The 24,856-nt window shown below is 38.1% G+C and overlaps 1 protein-coding gene across 1 annotated transcript; it reads left to right on the plus strand.

Moving 5' to 3' along the window:
* Positions 1 to 24,580, plus strand: LOC5576082 (proliferation-associated protein 2G4). The gene is made up of 6 exons (XM_001662361.2): positions 1 to 369; positions 7,240 to 7,337; positions 7,638 to 7,774; positions 15,691 to 16,168; positions 16,573 to 16,705; positions 23,307 to 24,580. Exons 1-6 carry the CDS (start codon positions 270 to 272, stop codon positions 23,690 to 23,692), a joined length of 1,332 nt encoding a protein of 443 aa, XP_001662411.1. The 5' UTR covers positions 1 to 269; the 3' UTR covers positions 23,693 to 24,580.
* Positions 24,581 to 24,856: the final 276 nt, after the last annotated feature.

Genomic DNA, 24,856 nt, shown 5'->3' on the forward strand with positions numbered 1-24,856 from the left:
TTTTCATCACGCACGCAACCCCCCAAAAGAGGGAAGGGAGGAACTTTGGCTCGCATTCTCGTCTCGCGTTTTTCACAGCCAACAGCAGACAAGACAAGACACAAAGTGCTCGTCGTTGCGTTTTTGTTTGAGAAAATCAGTGAAGGGAAAATCTGCCGCGTCAAAAGGCAAAAGGTGCCGTTTTTGCGTGTTTCCGACGAGAGCAGAGAACTGTTTATTGTGGAATAGAAGTGAAATTGTGATCGGATTCGGAGAGCTTGCCGTACAAGATGGTCAACAACGACAAGCATCAGCCCCAGGAGGATGAACACACCACTGCGGACAACACGGTCGTGCAAAAGTACAAAACAGCCGGAACCATCGTCAACAGTGAGTATCGGGGTCTTACGGGACTGGGAATCGGTAGAAATTTGGGTCCGATTCCGGATCTCTTGGCAGGAGGTCAACTTTTCGGCTAAAGCTGTCCCTTTCTCTTGGTTGGACTTCCAAAATAGAAAGAAGGGATGGGTGAGCGAGAAGGAATGATGTTTCGAAAGGAGCCACGTTTTTGGGGGGTTTGTAAGCTTGTTGTTTAGATAATTACAAGTAATTTTCTGCTAAAATTAGTTGTAACAAAACTGATCCTCATTCCTTATGAATTAACCAATCGATTGATGATTGCTGGGAGCTTATATTTTATCCTGGAAACATAATAACAAGTTGACACATTTATAACCTAAAAACTTGTTTCCAGCTTGGCACCTCACACAGTGAACCAACTTGGAACAAATGTAGGTCAAAATGTCACAAGGTCAAATGTGTAATTTGAACATTATTCATTTATTTATTTACACCATAATTAAAAATCAAAACAATTGTTTGTACTGAGAAATGAATCCATATTAAGTTTATTATTTTTTTTCTCTTCAAATTTTTAACTCTTGTAAAGAGACCGTCCATAAATGACGTTGAATTTCATATAGATATAGATGCATATAGATGTATTTCTTGTATAAAGTAATGACACAGACAATCGTTTGTATTTGATTTGGCCTATATTTTTTATCAAAAACTTATTTAATAACCGTGTATTTAATTGTGTATGTATTGTTTTTGATTCAAACTGATGAATGGCGCATACCTACCTTGATACCTTGATGGCTACAGCGTAGCGTCAGAAACGGATTTGACCTTCGGGGGGCCCGTGTCAGGTCTCATAAAGCCACCCCCTTAACCAAAAAATCAGCACGATTCCACAAACTAACGTATAGGGAAAGTGTACCAGTTATGGCCATAGTGCTTCCCTATTTGGCCATACGTAAAATTCCGATCACTTTCACATTTTAAATCTTTTTCAATGTTTAAACATCAAGATATATCTAAAATCTTACTACTACAACCCAAAAAATTTTTCAAAATGTGAAAACATTCAAGTAATCCCGTATGGCGAAATAGGGAACCACTATGTCCATAACTGGTACATCTACCCTAGTCCACTTTCGTTCGTTGCACTAAACATGTAGCCCAACTTAGTGAAAGACTTTTACCAATCGGGCTGAGTTTAGAGCTGTCAAATAACATAGACCAAAAGAAAATCAAAGCTACCAACATTGATAAATTGCGTCTTATGTCAGAAAATGATATGTCCCACAACCGTGGTGACACAATATGAATAAGCGAACAAGAACTTTTAGAGGTAACAAATTTAGCGTTTATTCTCTTCAGGTGCGTGACTAGGAATGAGGCTTTTCACTTATTGAATGGCCTAAATAAGCAACCGCCTAGTGGGTTGCTAGGTTGCTATGATCCAACAGAAAATGACGTTTGCCTTCGTTTTAGGTGGGCTATAGCCCAATTAAAACGAAGCCCACCTAAAGATAGTGCAACGAACGAAATTCGACTGTATTTAATTTGGTTTTTGAACTAGATGTTCGGTCGTAAGATGTGCAAAGGAGTGTAAGTGTCGTTTTGGTCAGTTTTTAGCATCATTTAGTTTTCATCGAAAAATTTGACTTTCTTCAACAATTCGTAGAAGATTGGCCTTTGTATTGGTTTCTATATAACTTGTATGGAGTGAAAAATTGCTGAAAAGCTTCAAAGCCGATTTCCTCCGATGTATCAGGTATCAGGTATCAGAAGGCCGGCTCCAGAGGCACGTTCCCCGCCATTTGGGAGATTTGTGCCATCGCCATGTTTGAGCCTATTTCATCATCTACCCGATGGGAGAGGAAAGGGAAGGGGAAGATGGGAGGAAATAGGAGTGGGGTCCCTTGAAGAGGGAAAATCGCATAAGCGAATTAAGAGCATGTAGCTCCATACCACAATGGGTTCGAACAGCGCCCTAAAAAGGGCACTGCAAAACGCATGAGCGTAAAGAGAGCCTATAGCTCATTACCACAGCGGGTTAAGAATAACAGAAGGTCCTGAAGATTCAGGTTACTGAAATCAGTTTCAACTAATAAGTGTTTACCAAGTAATTGGAATCGCCATTACGCGAGAACTTGACAGTTACATATCAGGTGATAAGAAGTTCCATAATCGGAATCACAACTATCACACACAAATGTATCAACACACTGAATATTTGCCATGTGATAGTTGAGTCAGCAGTGGCCAGTTAAGGTTGTAACCAAGCGACTGCAATTCTGCTTTGACAGATTTGTTAAATACTTAGCCACCTTTGGAGTGGCTCAGTAATGTACAGACATCCACTCGTCCCGCGAAGGGAGTTGTGGGGAACATTTTCTATAAGCAAAGTGACAAGCAATTTTGAGATCACTCAAAGCAAGGACAATTGTGTCCCAATTCACCGGAAGTGGGAACATCCAAATCACTAGGATTTCCAATGGACGGAGAAAATCCATGGAATTTGGTCACAACCAATTCACAGTTTGTGGAGTATAACAAATGCATAGTCTGCGAATTTACATTCTTATGTTCATATAGAGATGTAGGCGATTTCCTACAATAAGTAATCCAAGATTAGAACTACTTAAGCATTCCATCAGACTGGAGCTTCTCAAATTGATATCTGAGCTGCTCCAGATGATGTGATGAGTATCAGCATCACTGCCCACAATCAGCAGAAGGCCTTTTCATAGACAGTGAACGATAACTCGTTTGAAATCATCCATTGGGGATGGTTCATCATGTGGTAAATACACCACAAAACGAAAGACGTATTTCCTATTGAGGTCACATATAGAAATATCAATTGTGACAGCACATACATCTCTGGTTGTTAACTCAGAAATGAGTGTAGCGACGTCAGCGCTATTCACGAGCACGTATGCACGAGGCATGGCACGCGAGTATGCCATTTCATGTTTCTGAAAGTAGCAAAAACTGGGTCCACTAGGTTACCTAGATAAAAGTTCACAAAAGTAAGGTTTTTGAACTACCGCCACTTGAGCTGTACCATTTGCATGAGTCTACAAAGATTGATCGTTGCTGACATTTTATGCTGGAGATTGATCTAACTAAGCTATCCTAGCCGTAGCCACTACCCAAACTAGGCAGGATTAAGCTTTTCGCCATCTCAGAACGAAAAAGATCAGCAGCGAACAAAAACCAGATCGGTAGCTCTTAAAAGTCGCCAAAGGCGAAAAGCACAGATTACACTGCATAAAACGCATAATGCGAAACCATAGAGGTGAAAATTTAAACTAAATTACAATGTTTTAATAATCCCACCCTTATTTAGCCTCAGGCTTGAGACTGAAGAAGGGCAGCCGATTATCTCGGAGAAACACAAGGTCACCTGCACCATTGCTCCGGGTAGCACAGGAAGGGCATAATACTGTAGAGGGCGCCCTGGAACTCCACAGGCTCCGTTTGCGGCTAGGTTTTATTTAGACCCCCCTAACCATTCATTCTTTGGCACGGTAAGCTTAAAGCCGTATGAATTAGGGGTCACCTGTGAGGTGGACTTTTACCACCGGAACAGGCAGTCCGTAGTGTTAATTCTTAGCCAGTTGAAACAACCGCTACCGACACTACGCGGCTATCTAGGCTGATCGGGAAAAGGAAGTTAACATTGATGATTAACTCCTGACGTGCCCAAACAGCCACCAAAATCAAGAACAAGAACTTTTAGAGGTAACAAATTTAGCGTTTATTCTCTTCAGGTGCGTGACTAGGAATGAGGCTTTTCACTTATTGAATGGCCTAAATAAGCAACCGCCTAGTGGGTTGCTAGGTTGCTATGATCCAACAGAAAATGACGTTTGCCTTCGTTTTAGGTGGGCTATAGCCCAATTAAAACGAAGCCCACCTAAAGATAGTGCAACGAACGAAATTCGACTGTATTTAATTTGGTTTTTGAACTAGATGTTCGGTCGTAAGATGTGCAAAGGAGTGTAAGTGTCGTTTTGGTCAGTTTTTAGCATCATTTAGTTTTCATCGAAAAATTTGACTTTCTTCAACAATTCGTAGAAGATTGGCCTTTGTATTGGTTTCTATATAACTTGTATGGAGTGAAAAATTGCTGAAAAGCTTCAAAGCCGATTTCCTCCGATGTAGCTTTTAACCCCCTCATATTGAACGTTGTATCTTTTTACTCTTTTTAATATTTTCCATTCAGCCAAAAAGAACAAAGCCACTAGTTGATATAATGACAAGAACTTTTTTTAATTGTGTATGGAATTGTTGTAATTGTTTCTGGCATTCGACATTATCGCAACATTGAACGTTTCAAGGACTAAACGAATCATCAACGAATTTTTATTTCACTTCAAGCTCCTGATAGCATTGCAAATATGTTTAAGTTATAGAGTTTAGATAGGAAAACTATAAACTCTTTGAATTGAAAAGTAGTTAACAGGTTTAGCCATTTTTTTAGATCCTGCAAAAACGTGAAACGCATCTTCAATTCCAATAAAGCTTGAAAAATTGGAATTTTGAAGGTTTTGGCTTAACATTCATGTTATTTTTTGTAATTTATTTTAGTATAATAATTGACCAAACCATACCATGAGATTAAGCTACATATTCCCTCCCCTTGGTTATGCGACCTTGCCGCGATGGGAGGGCATAATCCATTAGCCCATATGATGAAAACCAAAGGCGTAACCTGTAGTGGTGGTATCACATTTTGGCATTTTTTGCTTAAAGCCGCGTCATAATTCATATGGCATAGACGCAATAATATCTCGGATGTGATCCAACGGACATTCTGCGTCATTGATAGAATTGATGCCCATCTATATTAATAAAAATGGAATGGTGTTTGTATGTCACGAAATGGCTTCCAAACGGGTCAACGGATTTGAATGATTATGTTTCCGTTTTGTTCGTTAAGTGTTCCGACGTGTTTGTGTGTATAAAAATCCCAGGATATTCACCGAGAAAGTCAGAAAAATGAGCGTGAACGGAACTGTATGGGACGATCCATAGCGTTTTTCAACAGCCTACTTGATGGCAAGACGAAGTTTGCCGGGACCACTAGTTTCAAATAATTAATCTATTCGAAGTGGACATTAATACTATTGGTGACGTTCAGTTTGCCTTTTGTTAACCAGAATGATCCGTAGCCACTCTTACTATTAGCTAGCTAAACAGATCGTTATCATATACGACGTAGGGAATACTTAGGAACTCTTATGAAAATGACTAGTAGATTCACTGAGTAGCGACAATCTTATTTTAATATGGTTTTTACATTGCCATAAAAAGAAATACCTCTTTTGTAACAACAGTATAAATAATCTAATTTCAGCTTCATTTTCGCAAAATTTACAAGTAGAAAGTAGGCGTTGTGAAGCATTGCATTTGCCACCGAAAAGTGAATCTTGTAGGAGACTGTAATAGAAACCTTAGGTAACTTTACTCTTCAATATTCGTTATAAAAATGACTATGTAAGACGCTGAGATCGATCATTAGGGTACACTTGCTAGTTTCGAAAAATTGTTGAACAGACAAGGAAAGTGACTTTTTTCTTTAAGGATATATGAACGCAATGACCAATAAATACTTTTAACAACAAAAAATGAAAATAACTAGAACTACTACTAAACAGCCTAATTTTGTTAAGACTTGACGACAATTGACATATAAGACTCTAATCTTACGTAAAAGACAGGAGTAATCAGAATAGCACTTGAATGACAAATTGTTCAAAACCATTTCGACTAGACAGTATTAGTAATGACACTACTACACTACTATTTCAAACAAATTCTGATGAAGCTGCTGATTTTCACAATGCTTCCTTTTCTCAGAAGCAAGGAAATGTGGGTATTTTTCAAAAACTACCACGTCACAATATAGAGACGAACCAGCCAAGGGCTGAAAGTCTCTCTAATAAAGAAAATTCATTCATTCATTCACGTCACAATACTAATAAAAAAGCAGTGTTCATGTGGGCGCCATTGCCTAGTCCGCCTGAGTATAGGCCAGGAGAAGTGGTTCACCTAGAGTGAATTTATGTCAAAGAAAAAGTAGATTTTGTATGAGAATTGACAGAAAAATGAATGACAAGTTCATCCACTTCTCCTGGCCTATTGGTCCTGGTAGAGGGGAAACTTGGCAAAAGCCAGACCGAGGGTTCAGCCTTGACAAGTTAAGCTGTCAGGCAGCTCCAATTGAATACCATACAAAAAAAAATGTAATTGTTTTTTTTTTTATTTTGTTCAATATTAACGATAGCTTATGCCACTATCCTTATCAGTCAAACAGCATCTGACCGATCTGACCTATCTGATGGCATCAGAGACAGGGGGGTTGGACGAATATAGAGCGCTGCATATGACCAGCCTAACCTCACTTATTTGACAGCTGCTGGTCCTGTTGTTTACGTTTCGGACTTTTTTCCATCATTTTCTCATCTTCGCATTTCTATCACCAGCATGCTGATGGTGACGATTTTCCACGGTAGGAAGATAGAATAATACGATCCGTGGGTATCTGCAGTGGATTTGACCTCTCCTCGCAGCAAACTTTCACGAAATTAAGAATGATTCGAAAAAAGTACTAAGTCCAAACTGTAAACAACAGGACCAGTACCTATCAAAATTGATGCGTGACGTCACAGTGCAGTGGAGTATAGTCCATTTTACGAAACGGCAACACTGATGATATTGCTGTTACTTTCACACGTTACGACACCGCCTTGTGTCAAAATTTCATTCATAAAATAAGCGATCAGCCGTTCAAAAACGTCTCGTAAAATGAACTACTATTGGTCAAAATCTCGGCTACCGTACATTGGTGCTACAATGTAACCATACCTACTTATATATTTTTTCTTATATTTTTTCCAGAAACGCTAAACAGTCTCATCCAAGGATGCAAAGTGGGAGCTTCCGTGAAAGCCCTCTGCCAAAAGGGAGACAATCAGATGGAATCCGAGACTGGCAAGGTAAAGCATTCCTAATTATTTCGTCTGTACTGATAGGTTAACTGTACCAATATGACGACGAACTTCCCGATAGTCTAGTGGTAAGCGTGCTTGCTGCCGCCACAAACCCAAGGTCGGGGGTTCGATTCTCGACGAAATCACATTTCGATGCCCAATGATTAAATTTATCTCGCTAGATTGTAACTGATCAAACCGTGATATTCACCATAAAGATATATGAGGGCTGCCTCGAATGTGATATTTTTCCACATAAAAATAAGATGCAATTTTATTAATAAATGAATTTTCACGCAATTTTAGAAATACAAGAATGAACCGGATATGAAGAAGGGAATCGCTTTCCCAACGTGTCTCTCGGTGAACAACTGCATTTGCCACTTCTCCCCATCGAAGAACGATCCGGACTATCAGCTGAAGGCAGGAGATGTCGTCAAAATGTAAGTTTCACTCGTCAATTCGTCATCACGTTCGTTACCAAAAAAAAAATGTATATTTTCGACCCTCTCTTCCTACAGTATTAAAAAACACATTTACGTTTAATTTTTACTTTGCATACAATGGTCAAGTTCAAAGCAGGTCTGGTGCATTATTAGAAACTTGCTCACATTTTTTCTACCTGGTGGTCTACCATGTTTAAAACAAGAGCCGCTAGTCACTCAAAAAAATCTTGGTAACACTGGAAGCCGTGTTGTTTTCCGTATCTTTTGTCTCATTCTAACAATTGTCAGCAAAACTTTGCAGAAATAAATCTCGAGTTTTGGTGAACCGATGAAGCTGTAAATGTAATGGGCTGTGCGCACTAGATACATATATAGGATTATACTTATACATTTTCACATCGATATATGGAGTGGTACTTGAAATTGCTTCTTCAAATGAATAGAGTTATTACAATGTCTTATAAGTCACTATTTTTGTGATCTGATGATAACTAAATTTACGACTGGGTTATCTTATCAAATAGTCATTAAAGATTCCTGGCTGTCTTTTTGGAAGAATTCGGTTGAATAGACACTTCTAACGCAAAATGTGGAAATTTTATTGTTTTTTTTGGATGAGATGCTGACAAAACTTACGAAACGATTCTGAACGGTTTTGTTTTTTCTGGCCGCGATATTTGAATAAACTTCGACGAAAATCTGAACCAATATCTGACAGAACGAATTGCTAGTATACTTTCTACAATAATTTTCGACTGTTGAATCAAGGTAAGCCACAGACTCTCGGGAATTCCACGCAAATTTATTCAAAGAGTGTCAGATATTCGTCCAGGATATAGGGGAGAGTCCTGTAATGGAGGACAGCCTCTATGTCCGGACACCAAACGTGCAGTTTTAAAATGGATTTAAGGGCAAGATCACAAGTTATGCGAGATTTGTACAAAAAGTGTGATAGCTTCCAGAATTGCAGTTGGCGATTAACAAGCCATTGATTTATTTATCTTTTTAAGAATTCAAGCCAGAAATAATGTAATTTTTAAATTATGAATTTGAAACAAAAAGCATACAACTTCCACTTATGCTTAAATTTAAGTTAGGGAGTTCAGTAAATTATACGTGTTGCAATTTTGCCAGACATAATTTTAGGAATTACACTAGAAATTTCATCAAATGAGCCCAATACTTCTCCGCTTATTAAGCCCTAACCCTGTCTTTCCAACGGTTTGGATCTCCTACGTTTTTATTACGAATGTTTCAACAAAAAATGTTGCAGTTGTAGTGGTGATACTTTCTAACTGTTGTTCAATTTGAACAAAAAATTTCATATAATGAGTAGAGAATTCTCAAAAACTTATTCTAACAGCATCTAGTCAGAAAAGTAAACAAACTCGAAGTCGAGTCTAGTACACGACACTGAAGACGGCCTTACAGTTAAGGTCGAAATATGCGTCAGTCAAAGGATATAAACTCTAGTGGAATCAAATGGAATAGTACTAAATTCGCTTTTTTCATCTACTTAAACAAACTTACTTTATCAATCCTACGTGTTTCGCATACGAAATTACGTTGCGTTCTAAACCAACTCGATTTTTCATTTTTAGAACGATTAATTTCCGGATTACAAAACGGCTTAAGTAAGATTTACTACTTTCGCAACCTAACCCCCCCTACTTTCACCGCTCCGTTGTTTGGAGAGACAAAGTGACTTAATCTGGAATAAAAAAAAACTTAAGGCCTCATTGTAGTATAAATCATCAAAAAGCATTGAAAATAAATAATTTTGTATGATTCCTCCGCGTTATTGAGCCTTTGAAATATTAAGCCACAGAGAAACAGACGTAACACTTAGAACAAATCTCGATCAAAATCATAGTCGCGAAATCATGTACGCCCAATGCTAAAAACACTGTAGTTGGCCGATGGACCAACAGGTGGCGGTAGTGTGTAAACGTCAAACACAAACAAAAACGACGCGAGCGCTACGGGTGGTCGATTGACCACCTACCCAATATTTGAATCGATCGTTAAAAAGTTGGTCGATGGACAGCGATGAGATTGTGACGTCTGTTTGTCTGTGATTAAGCTTTCGAATGGTGAAAATTTTGGTTCCGCAATAAACTAATTTTAAACAAATTATACGTGTGGACTTGTCATGATTTTTTTCCGGACGACTCTTTACTTTTGCAATACGATCCAATTCACGTTCTCTATTAACATTCTCCAATCCAGTGCCAACTAAGGACTGTGATGAACTAAACTTGGAACATTTAAAGTCCTGTATATTTTTTCTTTGTTTTAATTCCGTGTCAATATGCTAAAATTGTGGAATAATAGTGACATCCATGAGCATCCAGAGCACGAGCTGTATTGAATGTCATTTAAAAAAAATATCATAGTTTTTTCAACAAAAAAAAAACAAATCCCGATATCCAAAGAAAAACAAACTTTCCGTGTACCTTTGAATAAATGATATGTTCTGTTACTTTAAATCTTTTTTTTACTTTCGTGTGTTTCGGGTTTTTGAATTGTCGCTCTCATGGTTCTCTTATGGAACTCTAAAAACTTGGCAAGTGGCTCGTTTGGGTTTTTATATATTCTTATTCTACGTTAAAAATTGAGCCAGGACCCAAAGTTTCATAATTTTCCGTGCCCTGGAACTATTTTTAAAGCACGTTCAAAGTTAGTATGGAAATCATTTTTGAATCACCCCTCGACAAATTTTACTTCGGGACCAGTCTACAGAAGGAAACCAATGTCTTATATAACAGGTCCGGCTCTTAGTATGTGTTTGCTTGTATTTGTCATGAAAAAGATATAAACTAAACGATCAGCTGATGGTGACGACAAGCCTGCCAAAAAAATTGTTCGTAGCTTGCCAACATGACGCCATCTTCGTGCAACTTCGTAAACTTTCGGCTCGCCGAAGTTGGCATTGCACAACTACCACTTCATAACTGATGTTATCACAAATACTAATTTGATCTTCGACCGCACTTCTAAATACCCCACATCGGATTGAAACCTTCATTAATCATTTATAATGTCATAATTAACATATTGAAGCGCCATGGATTTATATTTTACTTAGAAAAATGTGCTCTTTTGATAAAACTTCGGAAACTATCAGTTTTTTTATCGCTAAAAAATCCAATTGCCGAAGGAACCTTTTTCTCCAGGCCTGCTAGGACTCCAAAATGCAAAAAGATCAAATCTGTAAAGAAATCGTTCATTAAAATTATTTTAAATTATCCGTTTAAATGTGAATTAGCAACAATATTTTACAATTGTTCCATTTCTTCTCCTAAACTATGTGGGTGTTTGAAATTTTCAGTCAATATGGCGAAATCATATTTTTAATTTCTTATTTTGATCTTTTGCTTTTTCTACACGCTTGACATATTCTTGAAAGTATTACTTATCAAATGGAACAAAACTGAAAAATATAGATGCATTTTTTTATAGTTATCATTGTTCAAATCTTACATATTAAGATCGTCACTCTTTACAAATATATCGAACGATAGTTTGATATGAGTTTTCATGTGTTTACGCACCCATTATCAGTCACCTTAAAAATAAAAATAGAGCTTCGATGATTTGAAAAAATATAGGTGCATTCAAAATGAATCGTTATCCAATACAATCGAATTTCGTTCGTTGAACTATCTTTAGGTGGGCTTCAATTGGGCTCCCGTTAAGAGGCCTTTTCATGTGACTCTGTCCCCACTGGGACAGAGCCTGCTTCTCAGCTTAGTGTTCTTATGAGCACTTCCACAGTTGTTAACTGAGAGCTTACTATGCCAATGACCATTTTTGCATGCGTATATCGTGTGGCAGGTACGAAGATACTCTATGCCCTGGGAAGTCGAGAAAATTTCTAACCCGAAAAGATCCTCGACCGGTGGGATTCGAACCCACGCCCTTCAGCTTGGTCTTGCTGAATAGCTGCGCGTTTACCGCTACGGCTATTTGGGCCTATTGTATTTAATATTTTGACAGCTAAAAATTCAGCCCGATTAGTGAAAGTCTTTCACTAGGTAGGCTACAGGTATAGTGCAACGAACGAAAGTTGACTGTATATCGACTGCAATTGAAAACTTGTTTTGAATATAAAATGAAAATCTTTGAGACAAAACGCAGAAATAATCATTTTTTAATAATAAAAAAAAACATCAAAATTATTCCAGTTTTACAATATCCGACAATTTACTAAGAAGTTGTAGTTGTTTTTTTGTCAGATAACATTTTTTTAAACATAAATTTTATAACCCAACCCCGCCTTTAGACAGGATAATTTTGTGTATGTTTTAGTAGTTCGGAAATCAAAATGATTTCAATTTTGGCTTAAAGTTTGGACCATAAAACGCACACAAGGAAAGTTTTTATGACTTCCTAAACTTTTTTGTATTTTTGTGAAATATTTGAAAAATTGTATAATTTTATAACATACCTGGGGTTCATTTATATAATTAAAAAAATGTGCCTTTTACATTTTTCTACAATCAAGTTATCCCAGATAGAGGACCTGGTGATACAGTAATGTCCCGATTTTGACAAAATCGGGAAAGAGCTAAAATCGGGATAACATTTTTCGACTGGTTTCAAGTTTTATTTTAACTTAAGGACTTAGTTTTATGATTTTGTTAATACAAACATTTTTTTTTACTTCCATTTTCTATGTATCGTAATCCAAGGTTACATTGATAAGTTTCTTTAATAATTCTTAAAAATTTCAAAATTCATAAATTTGTTCTTTAGATGATTGTATAGACGTGGCCAAGGTCATAATTGAATTTATGCACCCAATTTTGCTAGTATAGACGTGTATAGTCTAATTAAATTTAATTTATTAATGTAAATTTAAGGCTGACAGAATCGGGAACGATGGATGCTAAAATCGGGGGTAGACAAAATCGGGGGCTGACAAAACCGGGTCACTACTGTATTAAAATAATTTCAAACCTGTTTTTCTGTTAAACGGTAAATAAAAAAAAAAATGTTCCAGAAAAAAAAATAAAAATAATACTCTAAAACTGTTTTATTTATTATTGCCAAAAACAGGGTGTCGACTACCTGGAAAAACCTGGAAAGTCAGGGAATGTCAGGGAATTACATTTTGACCTGGAAAGGCAGGGAAAGTCAGGGAATTTCACTTATAGTCAGGGAAAAAATTCCCGTACTGTGTTTCAATATCCAAACGAGTTGTACCAATATAAGACAGGTGAAAATCTTCGATTTTTTTAACTGAACATTTGTTTTTTGATTGTTTACAAAGTTGCTCATGAGACAAATGAGAAAAGATTGTTATCTCTTGATAATTGATTCAAAATATTCAATTAATCATCTCAACAGACCTATCGATAGTCCGATATAATTTCAACTGATCCATTGAACATAATCAAGCCCTCTTGATGTTTGAATTGGTTGTGATTCCGAGATTTTTGGACGAAATGATTAATCAATGATTCGAAAATAGTCGTTAATCTTTTAATAAACGGTTTCATGCTGATTGGCTATGTAAAACGGTGTATAGCCAAAACCGGTGCTTCTACCCTATTGAAATTTGCTTCAATAACGCCAAAGTTTTTCACAGATTTGCTCAACATATTGATATAAATGTATATAAAAATGAACGTAGAATTCTTGTATCATGGAGCATGAAAATCTATAAGAAAATATTAAGAGTTCATTCACATATTTCATAACGCCAAAAATGGTAATTTTCGACACCCACTCATTCGTAACACATTTTGTTTGAATATTTTTCAAATTTTGTATCAGCTGTTTTGTTTGTAAATCAATACTGGTTGAATTCTTAAAGAAATTTTGAACGAAATTTATGGAGATTTCTCAGATAATAGGAGATACTGGTGGACATATTTAAGAAGTTCCGTATAGAAATTTTGTAACGAATCCTAGAAAACTGCATGAAAACATCACATAGAAAATTCTGGCCAAGGATCTTTGCGTTAAGGTAATTTTCAACAATCAGATAATTCAGATAATTTGCGACAATCACAAAAACAGCTGAGAAGCATCCTCTGTCCCTGTTGGAACGTAATGTCAGAAAAAAGAATTGAAAATAAATCGATAACCGGATATTTCAACGAAAATGTTGATTAAAAGTATGATCAGATTTTTTCGATTTTTTATAAATCATTTTGTTTTAAGTTTTCTTGTTGTAATCAATATTTCAATAAAACAAACTTATTATCAGGCTAGATAGAAACTCCTCTGCGATACAAAAATGAGGCGATTTTGCCGTTTTTCTGAGAAGTAAAAACTGAACTCAAAATTTTCAACACAGATCCTCAAGCGATTCGAGCGAGAGTGCAAAAAAATGCAAGGATTTTTTCAGGCACTCTTTTTTTCTTGTTGCAATGCTCACGTTTACTCACGCTTCAAACGATCTCTTGAGTGTCACGCCCGAACAAGACAGTTTTTGGTGGAATTTCACTCTGTTGTGTTTTGTGCTGCATCTTCCTCGCTCATTTTTCGCTTCCTCGCAAAGAAGCAAAGGCAGTACGTTGCTCAAGAGTATGTCATCGAACTCTGATGATGTTGAGGAGTATTATCAAGCCTGTTTATTAGACAAATTTAAGCAAAGTATTGAGGATCTTATTGATCAGTTCAAATCTTTCTATCGAGGATGCTTGAAAAAAAAAATGTAAAAATATAAGTTTTGTATCTATACTGCTGGTTTCTCTAATTTAGTAAATGTGTATCAGCTCCGTAATCATCGGTTTCAGTTGTTTTCTGCTTTTACTGGCCTCGAACTGGAAAGCAGCTACGACTTGCAGTGACCAAAAAGTCATAAACCATTAAAATTAAATTTCAATCGACAGTATTTTTTATATTTTATTGGAATATTTTAATTTTTTGACATTGTTTTCTAGTAATATAGCTCAAACGATGCATACTGTAAATGGTCATTAATGTAATTTATAAAGGCTCTCACCTAATGACTGTGGAAGTGCTGATAGGAACACAAATGAGATTTAACGAGGATGTAACGCAAGAACGAAGAAATATTTTGTAAAACTCTTACTTGTGTCAGTTGAAATCAACAATTTTAATGCTCTGGAATTTTTCTGGAATTTGACTGGAAGGTCAGAAAAAGTCAGGGAATTTTATTTCCAAAATTGAGTCGACACCCTGAAAAATCAGTAATCAGAAGAGGCTTCTGGATTAAAAATTAATGTAATAAAAATTAAAAAAAAAAACAAAATTCATAAATTCGCGAATAAAAATGTATCATTGTCCAAAACGTGTTTAGCACGATTTTAGATAGCGAAAAATGATATTTAAATTGGAACCAAAAATTTGGGTATTAGAGGGTTAAGCTACTTTTACAAATATTCCTTAAATTATTGGATGTATCTCGGCGAAAAAATCTTGGATGTTGAAGAGAGTGCTTGAAAAATCATTCAAAATGTTCTGCAGTTGCCCTCGCATTTTTGTCAACAAAACATGGCCTTACATATAATTTGCAATTGGACTAAGTAGACAAATTGAAGTGAAATTTGCGGAAAAGTTACACGTCTTCTCAATGAGATTCGAACTCACGATTCCCATTTCGCTATGTAGGCGCGTTACCGCTACGGTATCTGACTGGTGAATTGAGAGTCGTGAGTTCGATTCTCACCAAGAAGACATGTAATTTTTTTTTTTTTGTAAATTTCACTTCATATTTTTCAATTATTGCTACTGCAGAGTATATGTAATGTCGATCATTTTGTAAAGAAAATCGAAAAAGTTATAAATGTTTTGTCCAATACTGTATATTACACTTTTTATACGGTACCTACGAAAAATGTATGGACGCTTTGCTGAACTCCCTCTCCCGTCTAATAGCGTGACGTACTTAGACCGATTCACTGAATAGATTAACAAAATTGATCGATTCGTTTCAGTGACCTGGGAGCGCACATCGACGGTTTCATTGCGGTGGCCGCCCACACGATCGTGGTCGGTGCCAAGCTGGAGAACAAGGCGAAGGGCCGTGCGGCGGACGTTGTCCTCGCGGCTTACCACGCCAGCCAGGCCGCCCTGCGATTGATGAAGGACGGAACCAGCAACTACGCGGTGACGGATGCCGTGCAGAAGATTGCCGCCGAGTTCAAATGCAAACCGATCGAGGGCATGCTCAGCCACCAGTTGAAGCAGTTCAAGATCGACGGCGAGAAGACCATCATCCAGAACCCGACCATCGCCCAGAAGAAGGAACACGAAAAGTGCGAGTTCGAAAAGTACGAAGTGTACGCCATGGATGTGCTGGTCAGTACCGGCGAGGGCCTCGGCAAGGAACTGGACACCAAGGTTTCCATCTACAAGAAAACCGAGGAGAACTACCTGCTGAAACTGAAGGCATCGCGTGCATTCTACGCTGAGGTAGGTAGGACGTTTGGTCCCGATGGTACACGCACGTGTCCTTTGGGTACGGTCGCCGTCCCGGGTTCGAATCCCGATCGAAACCATTTCTCTAGGTTTCCTCTCTATGTGTGTCCGATGATTAGAAACAAGCGCTTGAGGGTTGTTGTTGGCCGGAAGGACGTTTGGAAGGGATCCCATCCTCGGTGGTGTTTGTGACCCGCAACACTCCCGGAAGTCTGTTTCGAGTAATAGGACTTCCCACCACGGAGGGTGTGCTTCCGGACATTCCGAATTCTAGCCCCTCCCAGTGAGTAGTAGATTATGAGAGCTGAGGGCACATTTTTTTTTATCACATTCCATGTGCAACTCAATAATGTCGATAAAGTAGACCATTGACCGGAACAACTTCTAATCTTCCATAGGTGAAAAAGAAGTACGGCCCGATGCCATTCAACCTGCGCAACTTCGAGGAGGAAGCCAAAGCCAAGATGGGAGTGCACGAGTGCGTGACGCACAAGCTGGTCGAACCGTTCCAAGTATTATACGAGAAACACAGTGAGTATTACTTCCCCAATTTGAAATTGTCTAAAAAGGATAGTTATTTGCAAGGAGAATTACGCGCTTCCCACCACCCAGGGATTTGCGGCCAGACACCTTGCGACAGTAAATTCCGATTGTGTGCTCTCCCAGGTGGTGTAGGTTCGCTCCCGGGGGTTTTCGGATTTCCGGAGGCGGACTGCCGCCTGGATTTGGCCTATAAACGGCGAAGGTCGATTAGTTTGCCTCCGCTGTGTGCTGGGAGTGAATCGGACATTATTCCTACACAATTCATCGTGAGAAACATGAGGAGTTCTTCATGTACTCTAGTTCTTTAAAGATTTCTTCAGGAACAATTTCAGGATTGTCCCGGAAACTCCTACGGTTACTCAATGTGTGCTTAAAGAAATTTCACCAGATTTTTTTTTGTAGTAAATCCTTTAGCACTCCAAAATTGGTGGGGATTGCTTATCAAACCTTCCGGTCCGCCTCATAGTTACGTACTATTTGGTGCTGGGTGTAGTTCTTGTTTTTCCAGCTGTATTGAAAAGCATGAGCCATAGTCTTTGGCATACAATCGGGTCTTTCTTTAGCAGAAAAGAACCGAAATGTCTATCGACGACCGGTGATTGCTAGCAGATATAGTGGAGAGCTTGTCTTGATACGTTCATCGCTTCAAGCTAGTTGAAAAACTGAATACACTGATTGCCTGTCGATCAGAGCCGAACTAGGCATAGATCGTCTACATACATCTGAATCTACATGTCTCCGATGTATTACATCGTTCCAGGTGGGAGTTATCTGATATGTGAATATGGTACCATAACAGAATTTTCCATCTGAACGAAGTGATAAATCATAATATTCCGCAAACTGTATCACACATCTACAGAATGTATTGCGTGAAGTTAAGACACAGCAGAGTATTGGGTACATAGGACCAAGTCCCTGCCGGGTGGCGCGAAACTGATGAGCGATAGACAATAGAATCAACAACACTGCCATAAGGGATAGTAAGCATGTGACTATTGTCGAAACTATGATTAGGAGGCAAATCAACATCCCAAGATCAAATTTTTGTTACAACCCAATGTAGGTATTATTAAATTAGGCTGTAGAAAATGATAAATATCTGATCACTTAGGAACCTTGCAACAGGTAATAAATGCCCGTAGTCTGTTTTATTCGAATACACATGTATAAATTGTTAAAATTGCCGAATCATACGCGGAATTTATTAAACGGATCATGAAATTAGGACTGAAATCATAATGATGATAGATTATCAACTTTCCTTTCGTCTTGCTATTTGTTACCGTTAGAATCACCAAACTGATTGGTTTCCCACTACTTACACCAATACAACAGCACGAAAACTGAAGTATTATAATCGCGCGTTGGAACTTTCAATATCCATATATTACATCAATAGTGAATTCTTGTATGTAGCCAGTATAAATAACAGAATCATCAACTTCTTGAACATTCTTCAACTGAAAACAGGATGCTTGTTTTATCAAACATGCTCAATCTGCACCTAAAATCTCGGATCCAAATAGTTTTCTAAATAAAAATTGTATCTAAATAAAACGTGTAGGCCAACAAAACATAATTGAGTAGGAGTTTACAAGTTACTTAGCACATGAAAAGCAGTTTAAATTAATCTATTACTAGATCAACACTAATGCTCACATTTTTATATTCTCATTTCATCATGGTCCTCATTGCTCGAGCGGAGACGAACACCCTGGAGATGGAAAAATCGACAGCGCTACGATAAGGAAACGTAACAGATGAGAAACTATCGATACATTTATCAATTATAAAACCCCGTTTTAATGTTAACACTTTGTTTCTGTTTTTTCTGTTTTTTTTTTCGTTTCAGCAATCAAATAACCGAACCAACTCTACTATCTTTTCGTTTCTTCTTCGTTATACTTATAGTCCTTCTGGCACTGAACCGAGTGGTGCGCCTTCCGCTTTCTTACTGGTGCTGTTTTTCCTGTACATTTGGCATAGTGTCGGAGGTGGTGTACTGTATTTGCTATACAACGCACTACTTTCGATATTGTGCTTGGCGTGTGGGGAAGCAGTACTAGTGGTGAAGCGGAGGGCGCCATTCGGTTTAGTGCCAGAGGGACTAAATCTATTTAATGTATCTGAAGCTTGTGGGACCGCTTTAATTCCGGCGCCTGCTTGTGGAAGATCCCGGTGTGCTAAACGGTATAGGACATGTTAACGGGGGAGGCTTGGTAGGTCCTCACCCAGCCCGTGTCTAGATGGGCGGATAATTGTCTGCCAGGGTGTGGATTGAGCAATTACAAATCCTTTAGCACTCCAAAATTATCTCAAGTAGTTTTCATATTTTTTATGTTTGTTTGAGTGGGTATTCGTCCTTGACGAGCTCGCCACTTAATTTTAACATGCATTACTCTGAAAATTTTCACACAGACTATCCCAAGATTGCGTCCAAACATTTTTTCAGTATACTGGAGTACTGGAGTTTTTTTTTTACAGAGATCTTTAAGACATATTATTTGGTGATTTTCACACGAATTCCTTAAGCAGTTTCCACGCCGATTTTTTCAAGTTATTTTTTCAGACATTTTCATTTTCTTTAAAACATCATACACGGTTTCAAGATCCTTCGGAATTATTCTAGGAAATCTTTAAGCTCTTTCAGGAATTCGTAGATAAATTCAATCAGGTATTCCTCCTGAAGTAACTTGTAGAACATTTCCATAATTTCATCCAGGGATTCCAAACATTTTCAAGTTTTTTTCCTAATATAAAATCATCCATGGATTATTCAATACGTCATTGAAGGTTTCATATTCAAATTTTGGATTAAATCCTTGGGAATCACCGGAGGCATCTCTTAAGTAATTTCTGGTTGAATATTTGAAGAAATCCTAAACGAATCTCGAATCGTTGAGACATTCCTGGGGAAATCGATGGAAGATAAAACAATCAGAGGATAATGTTCCGGAGGACTTGGAACTCTTCAGAAATTTCTGAAGAATCTTTGAAAATCAAATCCTGATGTAAATCCAACTATCCTTGTAGTAATTTCTTGAGTTATTCTTAGAAGAAGTCCAGGTTTAATTATTAACCCTTTCTTTACCTCGACTTTAATCAACGATTTCTAGAGCATTAGCGCTCGAACAAACAATGTTGCAAATAGTCCATTTTCACAGTCGAAACTTGCTATAACGGCATCGCAAGGGACCGTCGTAATAAGGAAAAGTCGTTATAGAGAACAGTTATTACATTGGAGTATTTTTCGAGGGATCGAAAATTGTCGCTATAGAGAGCTATTGTCGCTTTAAAAGTTGTCGTTATAACGAGCTTCGACTGTATTTGCAAGGAGAATTACGCGCTTCCCACTACCCAGGGATTTGCGGCCAGACACCTTGCTACAGTAAATTCCGATTGTGTGCTCTTCCAGGTGGTGTAGGTTCGCTTTCGGGGGTTTTCGGATTTTCGCAAGCGGACTGCCGCCTGGATTTGGCCTTGACAGTGAAGGTATAACATGCCTTCGCTGATTGCTGGGAGTGAATCGGACATTATTCCTATCAATAGATGATCAATAGATCAAAAGATGAAGTGACAAGGTATGAAAGTAAAATTTAATATTGGTGAAAAATTTAGCTACAGAAACATTAAGTTAGCATATGAAGCAAATTTCACGAAAAAAAAAGTTAACTTTCATTAACATCATGTTCAAAGCTTCGCATTTAATTTTGCCTTGATGTAAATTTGGGTAAAATTTATATATTCAATAAGGATCTCAAGAGAAATTCAATAACATGACTGGTAACAGATCTCTATTCAGAGATTTGATCACTATTTTTTATGAAAGTCTCCAAAAACTTTGATAGTGTTAGACCTACAACATACTAAACGAAATAACAAAGTTTCTGTCAATCAGTTAAGCAAAACGAATGCAAATGTAAAAAGTATTAGTGTGACACTTCACGTCAAAGCTGTTTTCATTGGAATCAAGTACATTTGAGGATTTATATACAAATATTGAAAATTTATAAGATTTTAGCATTTTTTAAAAGCTTACAAACAATCTGTTCTACGATCACTATTCGATGAAGCCATAATGAGTTCGTCACTTATCCTTGACAGCCTAGTTGTAGTAGAACATGAATTCGGTCTCAAATCTCTTAGCGAATACCATTTTTACAAACTGGGACCATTTTTGTAATCGATGTCAAAAATTTCCATATAGCGCTAAACGCCTAGAGGTATGCAACGCCCTATAAATGTTCCGTAATTCATTCAATTTTGTTCGACTATCAAAGTTATCCCAAAACAGAAAACCGACTTTCGATTATGTGAAAAATTATATATCCATTCAGAATAAATCTTTTGGCAATCTATCAACTGCAATCGATAGTTATGTTATGATAGTTATACTGGTATCCTAGTACTTGTTTTAAAAATATAAATTATAATTCTTTGAAACAGCATGCATAAATATTCAAGTTTTCTTCAAAAAAAACTTATCAAAGTTGCCCCGTTTTACGGTATTTTTTAAAATGGACTCTAAGGCAAGCTTTCCCTTTTTCCTGATGCAAAATCCTATTTTTTTATTTTTCTTTCTCGGATTCCTCGACGAACACACTTCAGGAATTCTTCTAGTACTAGTTCATATAAGCATTCTTCAGGAACAATGTCAGAGTTTCCCCCGGAAACTCCTCCGGTGATTACTCAAGATGTGCTTAAGGAAATTTCACCAGTTTTTATTTAGGAAATCCTTCAGCATTCCAAAATTTTATCCAGTAATTTCTATATTTTATTTGGGAAAATTACTTCGTCGGCACCATTTGACTATTATCGGCAACCAAATTGCAAACGCCAAATACACAGTTGGGTTTAATCCACTAGTGGCGTGAGGTGACCGCCGAAGAGATTCGCCTGCAGTTCTTATGAGAAAGCTGCCGAAGAAAACGAATCTGCTGAAGAAGAACGTTTTCAAAAAGCTTCTATCAATTCTGTCGGTGTGAATCGATAGAGGATTGAGCAGCGCCTAAATGTAGACAGACAAACACATAATTTGTCTGCTGATGTCCGAGAAAATTATAAAAGAAGCGCGACATCGGCTTAAACTGCCGAGAATACGTAAATTCCCCTATCTTTTTTAAGTGGGTTTTCGTCCTCGGCTAGTTCATCACTTGATTTTCACATGCATTACTCTGAAAATATTCACAGAGACCTATCACAAGATTGCGTCCAAATGTTTTTTTTTTTCGAACTGAATTTACTCTATCGATTTTTACAGTTGTTTTCTTTCAAAGACTAGTATTAGATTTTATTTTGTTTTTGGTAATTCACAGAAATCTGTCAAAACATTATTTGGGGTTTGTTTAACCTTCCAGTCGTCGCGCAGTTGGCCAACGTCAGAACCACCACGCTGCTGTTGTGAACGAAAAGCGAGCTTTTTTCCTCTATGTTGTACAAAATACAACAGCGCGATGACTGAAGTGTTAAAGCAGGCCTGGTCAACGTACGGCCCGCGACTCCATTTTGTACGGCTGGGTGAGGTTTTATAGATTCTTCTCATTTTCGGATCTTTAAACTTATCTACTTCAAGTTAGACATACTAATGCTAACTGTTTTAGTTTTCAATTTAGCTTGGAACAAATATTTTAGCTTTTTAATTATTTATTTTGTTTTGTAATTTTCTTATCATTCGAATCCCTTGGAATTATTCAAAATCTTTGTCATGAATTTTTTACAGCTTAATTTTAGGTACTGTCGATTGGAGTTTAAAAAACGGGTAAAATTTAATCTAATTTGAAAAGTTTGAATCAATCCTGGTCAGAATTCTGACCAAGATTTTCGCAAAAGTTCCTCAATCCGGGTCATGAGCCTCACAAAATCTTATGCACGATTCCGAAACATGAGGAGCCGAATCCTATTCTTGGCACTTTTGACTTCGGCGGGGCGTCCTTTCTTTTTTTTTTTTTTTTTTGAAGGTACAGCTGTTATTTGGCGCTTCAGCTTCTTATTGCAAAGATTCACAGACAATTCGTTCGAGAAAAAAGCCATCCGTCCGAGACAAGAAAGTGAATCATGGAAGTGCCCAAGTGGTTTTGCACCCTACTAAGTGAAATTCTGGTAGGATTCCTATAAAATCCTGGAGTCCTGGACATTAATTTCCAATCGTTCAAAACTTTTTAGGTTGGCTCTTCAAAATATCCTGTGCTAGAGTTTTGCATGATTTCACAGAATAAATTTGCTTCATTTACTGACTTTTCTCAAATTTCATGCGAATATTTGTGCATTTGAAAACCTGGCCCGTAACACAATATTGTTTCTGCGATTTGGCCCGCGCTTCAAAAAGGTTGGGCTGGAATTCCTTAAGAAGTTCCTACGCCGACTTTTCAAGTTATTTTTCAGACATTTTCGTAGTGATTTTTTTTTAATCGTTCACGGTTTCAATAGATCCTCCGGATTCGAATTGCATATGCCAAAGTGCATGGTTGCAGGCATAAACGGAGGCAATTATTACTAAATAATTCATCAATCTTGAAATACTCGTTGTTTTAAAAATTAGAATTGACTCTATCCTCACACTGAATGTTTTTTACCATTTTCTTTCCAGACGAACTAGTCGCCCAGTTCAAGAACACCGTGCTCATCCTGCCGAACGGATTGACGGTGGTGACCGGTACCAACTTCGACGTGAACTGCTTCGAGAGCGAACACAGCGTCCAGGATGAGGAGATGAAGAAACTGCTCGAATCGGAACTGGTCCTGGCGGACGCCAAAAAGTCGGCGTTGGCCAACCTGACCAAGGCTGCCTCCTCCAAACCCGCTGGTGATGCCGCCAAGGCTGCTACTGCCTCTGCTGCTGCGCCAGCACCACCTGCCGATGGATCTGCCCCGGTGGCAGCCGCCAAGGACAAGAAGAAGAGGAAGAAGAAGAAGGCCGCGGCTGCCGGCGAAACGGCGGCTGCAGAGGAAGCCGGCAAGGAGAATGCCGCCTAAGTGTGAGGGTGGCCATCGCAGCGAAAGAGGTTGTATGTTGTTAGGGTTCCGCAGTGGTTTTCGCAGCTGCGTTCAGAAAGTCTGGTTCTACGTTTTGATTTCCTCCATTTGCGCTCGATCGGAACCTTGGTACGGAACTGGTAGGAGCGTCATCCTGCATTTCCGTTGAGGACTGTTCGATCTTAGTTTGGATGCTCTTTTTTGTGGTACAGAGTCTATAATCGGTGCCTGCGACTCGCCCTAGAATGTAAGGCGTTTAGTTTTTGAAGTGTTCGCAATAAGTCGAGAGTTAGTAGAGTTATTCGTTTCCCTTATGATATCAGACTGTGTCCGTTCCAAGCGCCGATTATGGGCGCGGTATCTTCCAGAGCCTTCCAGGAGCATGTTCCCGTGACCTCAGTATAATCCCCCCGCCCATCTCTTTACACACAAACCACATTTGTTAATACACATCCGTGACCAGTTGAAAAATCCGATCAGAATCGTACTACTCAAAAAAAAATATAGCCATGGTAGGGTACTTTCACGAAAGTACATTGGAGAGAAAAGGCAATCAATTACTTCCAGAGAAACCAGTGATCTGTTGGAAAGCAAAATAGTGTCGAAACGATGTATGTAGATAAGAAAAGGTATACTACGGAAACGATGCCATTGTACCTTCGGAAAAACTATCTGACCAGAAATGGAAACCCGCGCGTGTTGACACATTGACAGGAGAGAGCAATCGCATTCATTCACCTTGTATAAAAAAAAGCAAACTGCAACCACAAATTTATTGAGTCGTTTAAAATTGTAATTCCGTTTTTTGTTTCGTAATAAAGTTTTGAAAAGGAGAGCATCCAAATAAATTTTACTTACGTATTATAGAGATGCGTATTAGGTAAACAACTAACTTGTGATTTTAAATGGTCCGAAATATCCTTAAGGGGGAAACCTTCGTGCGATCTATTGGTGTCAGATAGACTCGAATCTGAATTTATTTGTCTGCTCGAATGTCGCACGTCTTGCACTCGGCATTCTTACAACATGCCCGTCCATTGTACTCTTCCAAGCATAGCGCGTTTTCCTGGGTACTGGGATCGCCAAGTGCCTCTACACCATTCAGGTGTTCATCGTAGTGCTGCTTCCACCTTTCAATCTTATCCGTCAAGATATCTCCATTCT

This window comes from Aedes aegypti, chromosome 2 (assembly GCF_002204515.2).
Source record: "Aedes aegypti strain LVP_AGWG chromosome 2, AaegL5.0 Primary Assembly, whole genome shotgun sequence".
NCBI lineage: Eukaryota > Metazoa > Arthropoda > Insecta > Diptera > Culicidae > Aedes > Aedes aegypti.